Raw genomic sequence first — 14,425 nt, forward strand, 5'->3', positions numbered from 1 at the left:
TGCCACGTGGTGGACCTTCCCAGCATGGGTGCTTGCTTCTTCCAAACCAACAAAGGAGAGAGTATTTCCTTACAAGACAGACATTATGATCCATGTAACATAATCACATACATGTAATTGTATACGCTCCATCACCCTTGCTACATTCTGTTGGTTAGAAGTACATCACAAGTCCTGCCCACACTCAAGGGGAGGGGAATCACACAAGTATGTGAACACCAGGAGGCAGGGATCTTGGGAGTCAAGCTAAAGTTTGCCACACCCACCCTCCACTTGGATACCAATTCCATCCTCTTTTGTCTCTTCAGGGACCTGACTTCACTATCCTACATCATCAGGTTTTCTTCTGGATTCCTACTGTCTTCATAAAAATGTGCTATAATTTCTCCCATTTTAATATTTTTTAAAAACTTTTGCCTCCAGTTCCCCTCCAGCTATCCTCTATTTCTCTGTTTTCCTTACTTGTAAAATTTCTCAAAATATTTGTTCATACTAACTCTCCAGTTCCTCTCCTCCCAGTCTCTCTTGAGCCCATTTCCGTTAACCCCCCACATACGCCCTTGCAACTGCCCTGTGAGGGCCGCCTGTGACCTTCACATTGATGAGTCCAGTGATCACTTCCTAATCTCATTATCCTTGACTTTCATCAGCATTAGACACAGTTGGTCATTTGGTTCTCTGTGGAATGCTTTTAGCATAGCTTCTCTCCAGGGTTTTTGTCCTCATTGGCTGTTCCTTCTCTGTCTCTTTTGCTAATTCCTCCCCATCTGTGGTCAAGGGCCAAGTCCTTGGACCTCTGTCAACTGACAGTCACTCTCCTAGGTGAATTCATCCAATCTCCTGGCTTTAATACCAACTTCCAAATCTTTATCACCAGTTCACCCTGTCCCCTAAACTCCAGATTTATATATCCAGTTACCTACTCAACATTTCCACTTGGGCCTCTTCAGTTTTAAAGGGTTATTTCAGAACTCCCTATCTTTCTTTCCAAGCCTGCTGTTTCACAGCCTTCCCCACATCAAGAAGTGGTATTTCACTTAACTCAGATAAGAAGCCTGGAACAATTATTTTTCTCACACATGTACATTTGTTCTACCTGCAAAATAATTTCAGAATCAAGTGTTTATCACTCCCCCCACCATGGCCCTCTGTCCAAGCCACCATGCCCTCTCCTCAGTAACTATACTGGCCTCACTGGTTTCCCTGCTCCCACCCTTCCTCCTGTAGTTTGTTCTCAACACAGCAGCCTGAGAGCTCCTTCTAAAACTTCAGTTAGACCACTTCACTCCTTTACTCAGAATCCAGACACTGGCTCACGAGGTACAACATGTCTGAGGGCTCCTTGCTCAGGCCAGGCAGGGAGTGCACCAGGGGTCTGGCCTTCTCCCTGAGGGCCCTGACCTTACCCCGCCCACTTCCCTCCCTCCCTCAGATGCAGCTACAGTGGCTTCAGCACCTAGACACACTCCTGTGTCATTCCTGAGATGCTTATTTCCAAGGGCCTTGTCCTCACCTTCTCAGGGTCTCTGCTCACATTCCCTGGCCACCCTGTTCACAATAGCACTTCCCACACTGACTAAAACTGCTGTTCTCTTTTTCCTGCTCATACTGCATATCTTATTGTCTGGGGGTACTGCTACCCACCTCAGCCCCTACCACACAGCAGGCACTCAGTAAGGGTCTGGTGATAACACATCGAACAGGTGGACAGTGTCAAGGTGAGAGTCTGGATTCCTGGGATTTAGGAAGAAAATGAGCAGCATGGAAAAGCATCAGCTACCATATACCAGTGCAGAGGGGCAGGAAAGAGGGGGCCAGAACTCTTGACATGAATGAGCAGCAGGCCAGGGCCCCGCAGGCCTGTTTTTGTTTTTGTGTGTTTTGTTTGTTTGTTTTTTGGCTGCACCACGCAGCATGTGGGATCTTAGTTCCTCAACCAGGGATCGAACCCGTGCCCTTGGCATTGGTAGTGCGGGGTCCTAACCACTGGACCGCCAGGGGATTTTCCCCCCCACCCCACCCCAACCCCAGCTTGTTTGTAGGTGGACAGCGAAGCCTCAGTGCTGGGGGTGGGGGTGAGGTTCTTCACCACTGCCCAATGAGTGAGCCCCTCAGCAAGCAGAATGGGTCATACAAGAAGGGCAGCAGGGGTGCACCCGCCTCCCCAGAGCTGTGTGAGCTCCTGTGCCCACCCCCAGCAGTTCCACTGGATGACTGACCTTCCCAGGAGCACCAGCCTCGGCCTTTATCTGCTCATTGTCATTGTCACTCGCCTTCTTGGCACAGGGAGTCATTGCAGGTGTGATAAGTGTATCTGCTTTGTTACAGTGCGGGGGCAGGACGGACAGGGACCTTCTGTGCCCTAAGCACAGTCCTGGAACGGGTGAAAGCAGAGGGGATTTTGGATGTCTTCCAGACCGTCAAGAGCCTGCGGCTGCAGAGGCCACACATGGTCCAGACACTGGTATGCTGCCCTGCGTATTTATCCATGCCACCACACCATCTGCAGCTCCTCTGCCAAAGCCAGCTCAGGGGGGAGGCTCTTTTGAGGGGCCCATCTGATAGTCAGAAGACTGTGTAACCACAGACTCATCCTTCCTCAAGGTGCCTCAGACAAACAGAATGAGCTTTGGGAGGCAGGAGAGCAGTGGGGGCATAGCCTAGCCCCACACCAGTAAGAGATGCAAGTGGCCTCTGTGAAGGCCACAAGAGGGTGTCCAGGTGCCCCATGGGGCTCTTCACTTCTCCATGGGTCCAAGGTGGGGAAGACTCAGAAGTACCTCCTCTCCTCTCTTCAGGCTCCCTTTCAACAGGTCTCCTGACAGTCTAGATGACCAGTAACCACTGAGTATGTGGACAGGCTTGAGCTCATGTCTGACCTCTGCAGGCCTAGGAGTGCCATCTGCATGTCTAGTCACTTCTATCTGTAGAAGATAGCTGCACTCAGCCCAGAGGGGAATGCTGTCAGAACTCTGGCAGGCAGCTCAGGGCTCAGGTGGAAATCCAAAAACATTCATTTCCTGTGAATTTTCCATTTTTTAAAAAATGGGTTTGTCAGGAGCTGCAGGTACATTTTTCTCTTCTGTAACTACCCTGGCCTTTTCCCCCACCTTTCACTCTGCAGGAACAGTATGAGTTCTGCTACAAGGTGGTGCAGGAATATATTGATGCATTCTCAGATTACGCCAACTTCAAGTGAGAAGCCATGAGGCCCCGTGGACAGGAGAATTGCCTTTAATATTTTGTAATATTCTGTTTTGTTAATATACCCAAAATTGTGTATATATCTTACAACTGTTTTAGAAATTGGTACATAGGCTTCTATTACCTATTAGGTGGAGATTTTATATGTAAATGTGTTAGCACTGATAGTCCTTTTTCCAATGTTTTATTGGGGAATTAAATAGTGTGATGTTTGGATTGATATCATGAAATCCTCTGCCTGGAAATTGGGCTCTATTGTTCTTTGGTTTATACATCTTTTCCTAAAGAAGAAACACAAAACTCATTCCAGGTAGCTAGGCATTAACTAAGAAAAAAAGCACAAAGGTATCAGAGCTCTTGAGGAAATTGGTTGTCCCAGTGCCCCCAGTTCAGACAGCTCTCCCCTCCCTGCTCTGTAAATAATCTCTCCCCTTTCCAACCTTGCCCACCTTCTCGTACCGCCTACATCCCACCATGGTGAGTAGAGGGACCAGAGTGTTATCTCTGGCACCACACTAGGGATTATCAGGTAATAAAAGCTTTGACTCCCTGAGGAAATGTCTCTCCCTTTGTCTGGGGTGGGGCAGTCATACCAGGGCTGGGGTTCTCCTGGGCCACTCCCGTCCCTGCCGTTACTGTTCTGTCTTAGCTGGCTGCAGAGAGGGTACAGTCTCCCTAGCTCCTTCTTTCCAACAAACACAGCCCCTCTAGCCCTTAGGTAGTTATCAGGACTCTTCTTTCACTCCCAGCATATCTTTGGTGCAGTGGTCCTAGCCAGCCTTGCTCCCTGGGGAAGATGGCCAGGGTCCTCACTGCTTCCCTAAGTACAGAGGCATGGAGGAGAGAGGGGTGGCTTGGCTTTCGGGTTTGAGTCAGTTTGACCTCTCCAGTCCTTGGTGCTTTGCTGCAAAACTATCTGGATCATGTCGCTCTGTCCAGAGCAAGTGTTTATATCTACATTTATTGTGTTAAACCGCTTCCATTTCCTTTCTATCTGTCCTCATTTCCAGGACTTTTATGTGGAAGTGCCTCAGATCCAGAGGCCAGGATGGTGGGAGTCTTAGATCCCAACTCGAATTTGAGCCTAACATGTTAGACAAAGTGTCTTAAATAAGGTGGATGTTATTTTTCATGTTAACAGTCTGCCCAGTCCAGAGACCCAGTATCCTCCATCTCATGGTCCCAGTGTCGCTTAGGATGTTGTTCTCATCCTCATGGTTGAGGTCGCTGTCTTTTCCCATGGAGAAGCAAAAAGAGCATGGGCAAACAAATTCATTTTTAAAGACATGAAGCAAAAGTTGCACTTTTCACTTCCACTCATACCCCATTAGCTAAAACCTAGTCATAAGACCACACTGAGCTACAAAGGGTGCTGGGAAATGTGGTCTTTAGTTGAGGGCACAGCTGGGAGGGTGTGTCTGTTCATGGCCTCCTTTCTTCATGATCAGCCCAACACAGGAACAGGAGAGGAAACTGGTTGCCATGACTGTCAGTTCAGGGCTGAGAGAACCTTGCAGCCCTCAGGGCCTTTCTTAAGGATCAGGGGCCAGGGGCACCTCGGGGCTGTCAGGAGTGAGAGGTGGCACCCCCGTCTGGCCCATGGAGGAATGCACAGAGATCACCACTGCCGTGCTTGCTGGAGGAGGTAGGACTTGAACTGGACCTGCAGGATATTGGAAGTTTAGGTGAGCGAAAGGAGGAAAGATCAGCGGAGCAGCATTACAGAGGGCCTCAGATTCCAGGCAAGCAAAGACACAGTGGCTCCAAGATAGAAGCCAAGTTCTGCACCACATATTCAGGGTGTATGCACGAAGCCCAGGTGCCACGACAGACCACCTTCTGGAAGGTTGCAAGGGGTGAAGTCGTGTAAGTCAGTAGGTGTACTGTGGTCCTTCTGTAGGAACCAAGGAACTCTAAGGGATGATAAACTCAAAAAGTCAGTAGGTTTAAAAGAAGCATGGATAAATTAAGCAAAGACAGAATCTAAAGAATTTCGGGTGAGGGCTGCCATGCTTGGGAAGTCTTGCCCTGTCTCTTTGCAAGCTACCTATTGGCGCCTCTGTGTAACCATGTCCAGGCAGATGGAGGAGGGCAAGCCTTGGGTCAGCAAGCCATGCAACAAACATATCCCCTGGTTGCTAAACAGATATCTTCAAGCAGGAATTAGCCCAGCTCTTTGCTCCCTTCTCTCCCTCAGCTTATAGGTGTGGCTCATCACTCCCTCTTCACCTCTTTCTTTTCCTGTATTATTCAGAGCTCACATGGTGTCAGGAGACATAGGCTCAAAGGGACATGTATTGACGCTCACGTGGCACAATTGTGTGGGAAGGACAGAGGAGATTGCTGCATCTAGTGCCCACTCGCCAGTCAGTCAGCTGTGACTGTGCTCACTGCACACCCAAACTTCTGGGGCCTGCCACACTTGCAGAGACCTCACTTCATCAGATTGTCTCTGTCCTGGGTTTTCCTTCATCCTCTACCCCCACCTGCCCAATATGCTCATCTTTCATTTAAAAGAAGAAAAAAAAAGCACTTCCCCTGTGCCTAAGTTCTTCCATTCCCACATATTCCTTCCTTACCCTTTTATCCTCAGTGCTGAGCCCGAGGGATCCACTGTCTCCCTGTCCACTGGCACCCCCTTGGTGTAATGACTGCCTCCTGACTTTTATCCTCCCTCTGTAGCTTTTCCTCCACAGCCCCCTTCCTCAGAGGTCAGGCATTCCTGCAGTCTGTGTGGTGTGGACCCTCAGCCCTCCTCCAGCCCTGAGCTCCTGGTCCACACACCCCACTTCCTACTGTGACTCCACAGAGTGGCCCAGAGGCACCAGTCTCAGGCTCCGCACACCCAGCAGTTTGCCTAGTCTCCAAAGCCCACTGCCCTTTCATGCAGCCTCCAGCATTCTCTGCCCCCACCCACCCAGTCCCAGCCCTACTCCCACTGAGCACCAAACCCACAGGCCTGCCCCCCCACCACAGATCCCCCCGTAGTTCCTGTGTTAGCTCTTCTCCATTTTGTCTCTTACCCTAGAGCACCCACTGCAGCCCTATTGCTGAGACTAGCTAACTCTCCATCCTTCACCCAGACCACCTGCTCAGGGGGTGTGCCCCTCTGTGCTCCTACAGCACCTGAGCATTCAACTCAAAACCTCTGCTTTCCCAACTGATTACAGCAGCCCCCAGACTGGAATAATGGGGCCTCAGGGCTGAGTGTGAGCTAGAGCTCAGTGGTGAACAAATGGCTTTCTGTGTCCTGCTGCGAGGGATACAAGGATGAATTCCAGAGTTTGTAATCTGGAAGGGGAAAGCAAATATTCCTAAAAGGCGAACTATGTGGCCAGAAAGAAAGGGAAGCTTTCCCCTGGGAAGCTTGTTCTTGTTTGGAATTTTCAGGAAAAACCACAATCAAATTACAGAAAAAATAAAGGCACCCCATTCCTTTTTTAAAATAAACACCAGGGCCTTTGAATAAAACATTCTGTAAACCCAAACCAGAACTAAGCTAGTTTACTGAACTCAAAGAATTGTTTTCACTAAACCACAAAGCAAATGTTTTCCTAAAATTTACTTGGTTAACCAGTACATAAAGGGACAAAACCTGTTTCCCAAAACAGTTTAACTGATCATACAGTCCAAATATTCATTTCAGGTAAGTCAGTTTGGAAATTCACCCATGCCCTTCTGCCTGGGCAGCTGAAGTCGAGGTGCCCATGATGTCATCTCCCCCATCTCTGCCACAGAATTTGACACACCTGCTCTCCCAGTGACCAGACACTGCGATGCCCAGCCTGACCCTGCCCTTGCACTTGCTGTTCAAATTGCTGTCCAAAGGCGGAGATTGGCTAACCCTATAAATTGGCCTCTGCCCCCCAGAGGCTGGTGGCTGGCAGCAGAAAGCTGAGCTGATGCAGACTAAGGCGGGAGCCTTTTCTGGCATTCCAGGGGCTGTGCCCAAATCCATGAATGGTCCTGGGCCAAGTACAGGATGAGGAGGGGTTGGAACCTTGAGGGACAAAATTATTCCTACCACCTTCGGATAGGCCCACAAAGGCTGCACTGCCCCCTTAACTGGGCCCCCTGTCAGGGACCTGCTTGGAGGAGAGAGAGGCCACCTGTGGGGTAGCTATGCCCCACCCAAACCTACTTCCACATGGAGTGACCCAGTCCTGGTGCCCAGGTGTGTGGTTAAGGACATCCCACCCAACCCATTTTACAAGTGGGCAGAAAATCCCTCAGGAAGAGTGGTCGTAGCTCTCCCCAGACTTCTTAACAGGCTGCTGGACTCCTCACTCTTAGGCCCCCACTTTTCTACCAGGGAAAGCCCTGAGCTGGGTGGGACTCAGGGAGACCCCAGGCATTGCCTCTCTTAGGGCCATAATTTGCTGTGTCAGAGAGGGCTGTGAGGGCTTTCTAGACCTAAGGGCAGGAGCTTGAGAATGCAGCTAGGGAAGTGGCTAGATGAGACTTCAGAGGCATAGGCCAGGCTGAAGCAGGAGTCCTGTGACTTCAGATCCCTGGGAAGGTGGAAGGAGGAGGCATCTGTCTGGTGACCCCAGCGCCAGCAGCTGAACATACACTGGGAAGGGAAGAGAGTTGGTGGCGAGCTGCCACCCGTCCCCTCTTTGAGACGTCATTGGAGTCTGTGGGCCCAGAGCAGTGGGTGGAACTACCTGAGCAATAAATCTTGGGTCTGGCTGCCTGGGTTCCACTGCTGCCTGGAGGAGCCACTTCATCCACAGCTCTCCCTCGGTGAGTGAAAAGGCTGCCCTCCCCAGGGTTGGGGCTCCGGGATGGAGCTCTATTCTGGGTATACTGCTCCTCTTCCCCCTCCCAAGTCCCTCTACCCCTGACCCATGCCCAGAAAAGCCCCCTTTCCCTCATCTCTCCCCAACAACACTATTCCTGTGCCTGCTGCCCCTAGCGTGGGAGGGACAAGGGGTAGAAACCCTTGCCCCTGTAACCACCACACATCCCCAACTGCCATGGAAGAGAGATAGCAACCCACAGGGAAAAGGAGCTGAGGGCCTGCCAATAACGTCTCCCAGCACTGGGTGCCCCCAGATTCCCCCACACTGCTGCCTGTCTCTTGAACAACTCCCCTGTTCCCCTCTCCAACCTCCTCTCACTTCTGGGATCCCTGAGGGAAGAAAGGGTAGTCCTGCCCTACTGGGGAAGGCCCTCAACTGGCAAAGCGGGGAGCCTCTGTGCCCCAGGGGTTCTGAGAGGTGGCTAGTTGCCAGGAGCCCTCAGGGTCCAGACCCCTGTAGTCCTGGTATAAGGAGCAATAGCAGAAGAGAGAAGAACATTAGGAGACACTGAAGCTGCCCCTGAAACGCCAGTTGTCCAAGGGGACCCCGGAGGAAGAGGAAGGGGGTATGGATGGGAGCACTCCCTGAGTGCTGTCCACTGTCCATGGGAGCAGCCCTGCCATGGCCAGCTTTGGGCTAGGCCTCCTGGTGCTGCTGCTGACCACCCACCCTGAGCCCTCGAAGGCTCAGCACTGCTCCCACAGCTGGCACCCTGAAGGAAAGCAAGCCTCCAGCTCACTCCATGACCCCCAACATACTCCTGGGCCCCCAGGTGAGTTGAAGGGTCTCCCCAGCCTAAGTGAGAAGAAGGTGCTGGCTGGGGCTCTTTCATCTACCTCAAGCCTTGGGTGGAGGTGGGGAGGGCAGGCTGCAGCCTCAGTTCCCTTCTAAGGAAGGGTTCTGGGCACTGCAGCTCACAGCCCAGGCCAAATTGTCCCCAACCTCCCAAGCGATGTTCTGGCTCCCCCTGAGGACAGTGTGCCCTGGGAGAGTAGGACCATGGCCTGGTGGCTCCTCCACAGGAAGCAGCATCTGGTGCAGACACTGCTGGTAAGTAAGCTAAGAACTGGCTGGGGGTGAGGGGGAATGATACACCACTGAGTTATTTATTTTTGGCTGCCTTGGGTCTTTTTTGCTGTGTGCGGGATTTCTCTAGTTGCGGCAAGGCGGGGGGCTACTCTTCGTTGCGGTGCGCAGGCTTCTCATTGTGGTGGCTTCTCATTGCGGAGCACGGGCTCTAGGCACACGGGCTTCAGTAGTTGTGGCACATGGGCTCAGTAGTTGTGGCTCGCGGGCTCTAGAGCGCAGGCTCAGTAGTTGTGGCTCGCGGGCTTAGCTGCTTCTCAGCATGTGGGATCTTCCCGGACCAGGGCTCGAACCCGTGTCCCCTGCACTGGCAAGCAGATTCTTAACCACTGCACCACCAGGGAAGCCCCAATCCTAGACAATTTATGATGAAATACTATGTTAGATTAAAGTAAAAGATTAGAAGTCACTAGTGGAGTAGAAGGAGGTACTACAAACCTCCATAAATAGGACAGTGGCGGCTGTGAAGTCCCCTAGGCTTCTAGACAGCCAAGGGAAGCCAGTGTGGCTCAAGGTGGGCAGGCCCACAGCCAGTGGAAAGAGGTGAGGGTTGCGACCTCACACTCTACAGTACGGCCCCGATAACCAGGTGGTCATTGATACGTGCCCTGGGAATGACTCAGTGATTGCAGAGCTCCCCAAGGCCAATAGCGGAAGACAGGTGTAGGGAGATAGTTTATTATTTTGCAAATTGTATTTTAAAGTGCACCACGGGAGCACGATAACTAAAGGAGAAAGCGTAAATTCCTATAAGGCAAGACCTTATCGCCTAATTTCAGTCGGTGTGAGCTCGGGTTTTTAGATATCAGGTGGGCAACACCCGTTAAGCCCAATGAGCTAGAGAACCCACAGGCTGGGTCTTCTAGGAGGCTAGGGGGCGTCCGCAGGACGTGGGAGCCACAATTCCGGCCGTCGGCCAATCCTGCGCAGCGAGGCCAAGCCGGGAGGCGAGGGAAGAGGAGGGGAGGAGAGGAGGGGGCGGGTAAGGCCGCAGCTCTGCGGTCAGGTGACCAGAGCGTCCGGGGGAATGATCGCGCCCCCCTCCCGCAGACCAGACCCCGAGCGCCGCGCCCCGCTGCCCTCCAGTACAGGTGTGAGGTCCCTGAAGTTGCTGCATCCTTTGTTCCCTCTCTCTCCATTGAGACCCTTCCCCGGGTGGGGGCTGGAGGGATGCAGGTCAGAACCCGGTCCCCCAGAAGGGACACAGCCAGGTTCCGGGGGGCGGGGCGGACGCAAATGTCAGCGGGCAACAGAGATGGGGGCGGACTACGCGTCCCGTGGTGCCCCGCGGCCACTTCCGGGCCCCAGTGATGCCCTGCGGCGCGCCGGAAGCTAAGTGGTCTGGCCATGTTTCGCGCGCTGAGCGCCCTGGGCGCGCGGCCCATGGGCCGGCCCCCAGCCCCGTTTCTGCTCCCCGTGCGCTGCCGCAAGACCCGCCACGACCCGCCGGCCAAGTCCAAGGTTGGGCGCGTGGCGACCCCACCCGCTGTGGATCCTGCGGAATTCTTCGTGCTGACGGAGCGTTACCGGCAGTACCGCCAGACGGTGCGCGCCCTCAGGTGTGTGTGACGGAGGGCGGGAGCGGTGCCGTCCGGCGTGTGTGTTAGGGCGGGCGGGCGAAGAGAGTGCCAACCTTGGGCGCGTCTCCGTCCAGGCTGGAGTTCGTGTCCGAGGTGCGCAAGAAGGTGCACGAGGCCCGGACCGGGGTCTTGGCAGAGCGCAAGGCACTGGAGGACGCCGCTGAGCACCGCGAGCTGATGGCCTGGAACCAGGCGGAGAACCAGCGGCTGCGCGAGCTGCGGTGAGTGGGGCGGGAGGCGGGGCGGGGACGCCTTGCCGGCCCGGAGACACCCAGCCACGCTCGACCTCGGCCTCTCACTCCTCTCAGGATGGCCAGGCTGCGGCAGGAGGCGCGGGAGCAGGAGCGGCGGCAGGCGGAGGAGGAGGCCCGGCAGGCCCGAGAGGCGCAGGCTTGGGTGCAGCTCAAGGAGCGTGAAGTGCTGCAGCTGCAGGTGGGCCGTGTCTCCAGAGGGTGGGGCTGCAGGCCGCGAACTCCGCCGGTGCCGCGAGTCCTGCGCGCAGCCAGGTGGGGGAGGTGGGGCCACGGCTACATACAGAGTTGGAAGAGAGTAGCCTTGAGTCTTGACAAGGGGTTACCAGGTGAGGATTTGGAAGAGGAGGCGTGCAGGGAGAGTGCCTGTCAGGCGCGAAGACCCGGAGGTGAGAGTTGACAATGCAGTAGTGTTCACGTGGCTAGCCACTTGGCTAGCCACTGTCTGTGAGACTGGCCCCCACGTTCCCCGAGGAGTTTATATTTTGCCGTGAGGATGGGAAAGTCACCGAAGGGTTTAAACATTTTGGCCTGGGATGCCAGGTGTGAGACTTAAAAGCAGGGAGACCAGTTAGAAGTGATCCAGCGAGAACGGATGAGGCTTGAGTTAAAGTAATAGAGGGAGGACAGTTTGAGAGAGATTGAGAGACTGATTCCACCCAGTGAATTGTCACAGCTGGTGTGTCTGGGTTTTGGCCGAAATGTCCGGGGGATGATTGTCTAAGAGAACTGAATGTGGCAAAGCTGCCTGATATTCTTCCACTGGAAGGTCAGCGGGGTGCTCAGAGAAGACCTGGGCTGCAGACATCTTTCCCACAGGAGAGCTGGAGCCCCTCCCTCAGTGGGCTAAAGGCTAGCAGGCATGTTCTGAGGGCTTCCATTCAGTTGGCCTTCTCTCTTCCAATAGGAGGAGGCAAAAAACTTCATCACCCGAGAGAACCTGGAAGCGCGGGTGGAAGAAGCGTTGGACTCCCCCAAGAGCTACAATTGGGCCATCACCAGAGAGGGGCTGGTGGTCAGGCCACAGCACAAGGGCTCCTGAGGGCCCAGTAAGGACAGTGTCCACCCAGGGACCGTGGGGGTAGGGGGGTTGGGCCTGATCTGGAATAAAGCAGTTGTTTCTTATGAAGGAGGAGGCTCTACCTATTCCAATGCAGCCTTCACTTTTGGGCCTCAGCACCCACCACTTGGTCAGAAACTCCACACACAGTGCCCTGTTCTGCACTCATGTACAACTCTTAGCAAAGCACCAGACCTTAGAAGTTTCCATCTCACAGAGGAGCATAGTCCCCTCGGCAGCCAGGTCATCTCGTGAGTATCCTCAAGGTCCAGTGGTTGGCATATTGCAGTCCTTGGGCCAAATCTGGCCTATTGCTTCTTTTTGTAAATAAAGTGTATTGGAACACAGCCACAGTTATTCATTGACTGCTCTCATACTACAATGGCAGAGATGAGCAGGTGCAACAGAGACCTTATGACTTGCAAAGTCTAAAATATTGTTATATGCTTTTTTAAATTGAAATATAGTTGATTTACAATGTTTTGTTTCAGGTGTACGGAAGAGTGATTGAGTTATACATCTATTCTTTTTTAGATTCTGTTGTAAGTTATTACAAGATAAATATAGTTCCCTGTGCTGTACAGTAGGTCCTTGCTGGTTATCTGTTTTATATATAGTAATGTGTATATTTTAATCCTAAACTCCTAATTTAGCTGCCCCACCCCAATTATATGACTTTTTTGGGGGGGCGCACCATGTGGCATGCAGAGCTTCCCCTACCAGGGATCAGACCTGTGCCTCCTGCAGTGGAAGTGCAGAGTCTTAACCACTGGACCACCAGGGAAGTCCTATATGACTTTTTACAGAAAAAGTTTGTTGACCCCTGATCTAGGGCTTTCAGGCTCCAGCAAGGAGCAGGTATCACCCAGTAACTGAGCTACAACCTAGCCATTGGCCAAAGATATGCTTCTGCTTGACCCTGAGTTTTGCTGGCCAGGGTCTGGTGTGCCCAAGGCACAGAAGGCAAGAAGACCCCATTTCTTCTGGCGGCCCTCTCCACCCTTGGCCTCAATGACCCACATTTACCCTGGCAGTGCAGCTTCCTTGGACCACACACCAGACTGGTGCTGGCAGAGGCTTGATTGACCTTTATAAGGTCAGTGTGGCTTGTCAAGCACTTGGAGCAAACCAGAAATACTTGTGATTAAAGTTCACAAGCTTAGGGACTTGCCTGGTGGTCCAGTGGGTAAGACTCCGTGCTCCCAATGGAGGGGGCCCGGGTTCAATCACTGGTTGGGAATCTGTATCCTGCATGCATGCCGCAGCTACGAGTCCACATGCCACAACTAAAAGATCCCGCAGGCCTCAACTAAGACCCGGCGCAGCCTAAATAAATAAATATTAAAATAAAGTTCACGAGGTTGAATAAGTGAGCATACAGATCCACAGCCCCTACTCAGGTGCAGGCCCTCCAAGAGCATCCGGGGTGAGAAAGAGACATGTTTCTCTGAGCCAGAGCTTATGTCCCTTTGCCACCATTCACTGAACTTTGCCTAGATACCAGCAGAGGAAAAAACAAAACAGAATCCTTGCTTCTTTCCCTAATTCCCATGTTGTAGGTAGGACCTGAGACCCTCAAGAAATGAAAACCTTTTAGGGAATATGGGCAATCCCTCATGTTCAGGTAGGGAAGCAGGTAATAGAGATGCAAGCAAAGGGCCATGATTATCATAGTGCCTAGGACACAGTCCCCATCAGGGTATCGCATCGCTGAGGGCAGTGGCCTCCCTCCTCAGGCTAGTAATAGCTCTTCTCTTCCCTGGCACTGAGCCCAGGCACAGTGGAGTCCTGGATTTCAGGTGCTCAGCGTAATTTCTAGGGTGAGAGGATAGGCACACATTGTGGGCCATGGTTTATGCCCACAGCTTTGGGCTTTGTTATGGTGAGAAGTGGGCCATCTGGTCCCCTGCAGAGGAAGCCTTTGGTGAGCTTTCACATGGGACATTGAGCCTGTTTGGGGAAGTCCCTGCTCGTCTATCAGGATCCAGACAAGCCATCTGTCTTCAGGTACAGGAGACAGTGTCATACCTTCTTGAAACTCTGTCTTTGGGCTGTTTTTCCTTCACTGGTGTCCTGCATGGGGCTATAATTCCTTAGCATTCACTGCTGATGGCAGCAGGTCATGCAGAGCTACCTGTAAACCAAGCTTGAACATTTTTGTTCTCCACCCACAGCCATCTTACTGGTTTTGGCACAAATAGGCAGTTTAGTAACTTCAGGGTTAATTCAAGCCTAATGCCATCTGTACCTGCATTTAATGGATTGTAAGGTGCTGCTAGGTGCACAGGTAAGCTGTCAGATCATACCCAGTCCAGGTTGCAGAGTTATTTGGTGTCCCATGGAAGAATGCTTAATCTCCAGTAGAACCCTAGTAGTTAACCTGATGGGCAGTCTTGCTCAGAAACACCAGGATCTCTTCTGATTCTTACCTCAAGTTCC

The 14,425-nt window shown here is 52.6% G+C and overlaps 3 protein-coding genes across 5 annotated transcripts in view; all 3 read left to right on the forward strand.

The window, feature by feature from the left end:
- Window positions 1–3,757, forward strand: part of PTPRA (protein tyrosine phosphatase receptor type A) — a 183,182-nt gene extending 179,425 nt beyond the window's left edge. For 2 of the 3 annotated variants that reach the window (XM_032604872.1, XM_032604873.1), the window contains 2 exons: window positions 2,329–2,464; window positions 3,125–3,757. In XM_032604872.1, the coding sequence (XP_032460763.1) occupies window positions 2,329–2,464; window positions 3,125–3,199 (211 nt within the window). In that variant the 3' untranslated portion in view covers window positions 3,200–3,757. The remainder of the gene's footprint in view (window positions 1–2,328; window positions 2,465–3,124) is intronic. The other variant, XM_032604874.1, reaches the window with a different exon arrangement.
- A 4,873-nt stretch (window positions 3,758–8,630) lies between these two features.
- On the forward strand, window positions 8,631–9,762 carry LOC116740432 (progonadoliberin-2). The gene is made up of 3 exons (XM_032606083.1): window positions 8,631–8,781; window positions 8,923–9,059; window positions 9,667–9,762. The coding sequence occupies exons 1-3, from the start codon at window positions 8,631–8,633 to the stop codon at window positions 9,760–9,762; spliced, it is 384 nt and encodes a 127-aa protein (XP_032461974.1).
- A 625-nt stretch (window positions 9,763–10,387) lies between these two features.
- On the forward strand, window positions 10,388–12,334 carry MRPS26 (mitochondrial ribosomal protein S26). Its single transcript, XM_032606904.1, has 4 exons — window positions 10,388–10,654; window positions 10,750–10,896; window positions 10,984–11,107; window positions 11,834–12,334. Exons 1-4 carry the CDS (start codon window positions 10,443–10,445, stop codon window positions 11,966–11,968), a joined length of 618 nt encoding a protein of 205 aa, XP_032462795.1. The 5' UTR covers window positions 10,388–10,442; the 3' UTR covers window positions 11,969–12,334.
- The last annotated feature ends 2,091 nt before the right edge of the window (window positions 12,335–14,425 follow it).

The sequence above is a fragment of the Phocoena sinus genome, chromosome 15, assembly GCF_008692025.1.
Source record: "Phocoena sinus isolate mPhoSin1 chromosome 15, mPhoSin1.pri, whole genome shotgun sequence".
NCBI lineage: Eukaryota > Metazoa > Chordata > Mammalia > Artiodactyla > Phocoenidae > Phocoena > Phocoena sinus.

Excerpts from the sequence above, each read along its gene's own strand:
- LOC116740432 (XM_032606083.1), top strand. The coding sequence starts at position 8,631 with ATGGCCAGCTTTGGGCTAGGCCTCCTGGTGCTGCTGCTGACCACCCAC. Across the intron at positions 8,782-8,922 it reads ACATACTCCTGGGCCCCCAG|CTCACAGCCCAGGCCAAATT; the intron begins GTGAGTTGAAGG and ends TGGGCACTGCAG. Across the intron at positions 9,060-9,666 it reads ATCTGGTGCAGACACTGCTG|TACGGCCCCGATAACCAGGT; the intron begins GTAAGTAAGCTA and ends CACACTCTACAG.
- MRPS26 (XM_032606904.1), top strand. The coding sequence starts at position 10,443 with ATGTTTCGCGCGCTGAGCGCCCTGGGCGCGCGGCCCATGGGCCGGCCC. Across the intron at positions 10,897-10,983 it reads CAGCGGCTGCGCGAGCTGCG|GATGGCCAGGCTGCGGCAGG; the intron begins GTGAGTGGGGCG and ends CACTCCTCTCAG. Across the intron at positions 11,108-11,833 it reads GTGAAGTGCTGCAGCTGCAG|GAGGAGGCAAAAAACTTCAT; the intron begins GTGGGCCGTGTC and ends CTCTTCCAATAG.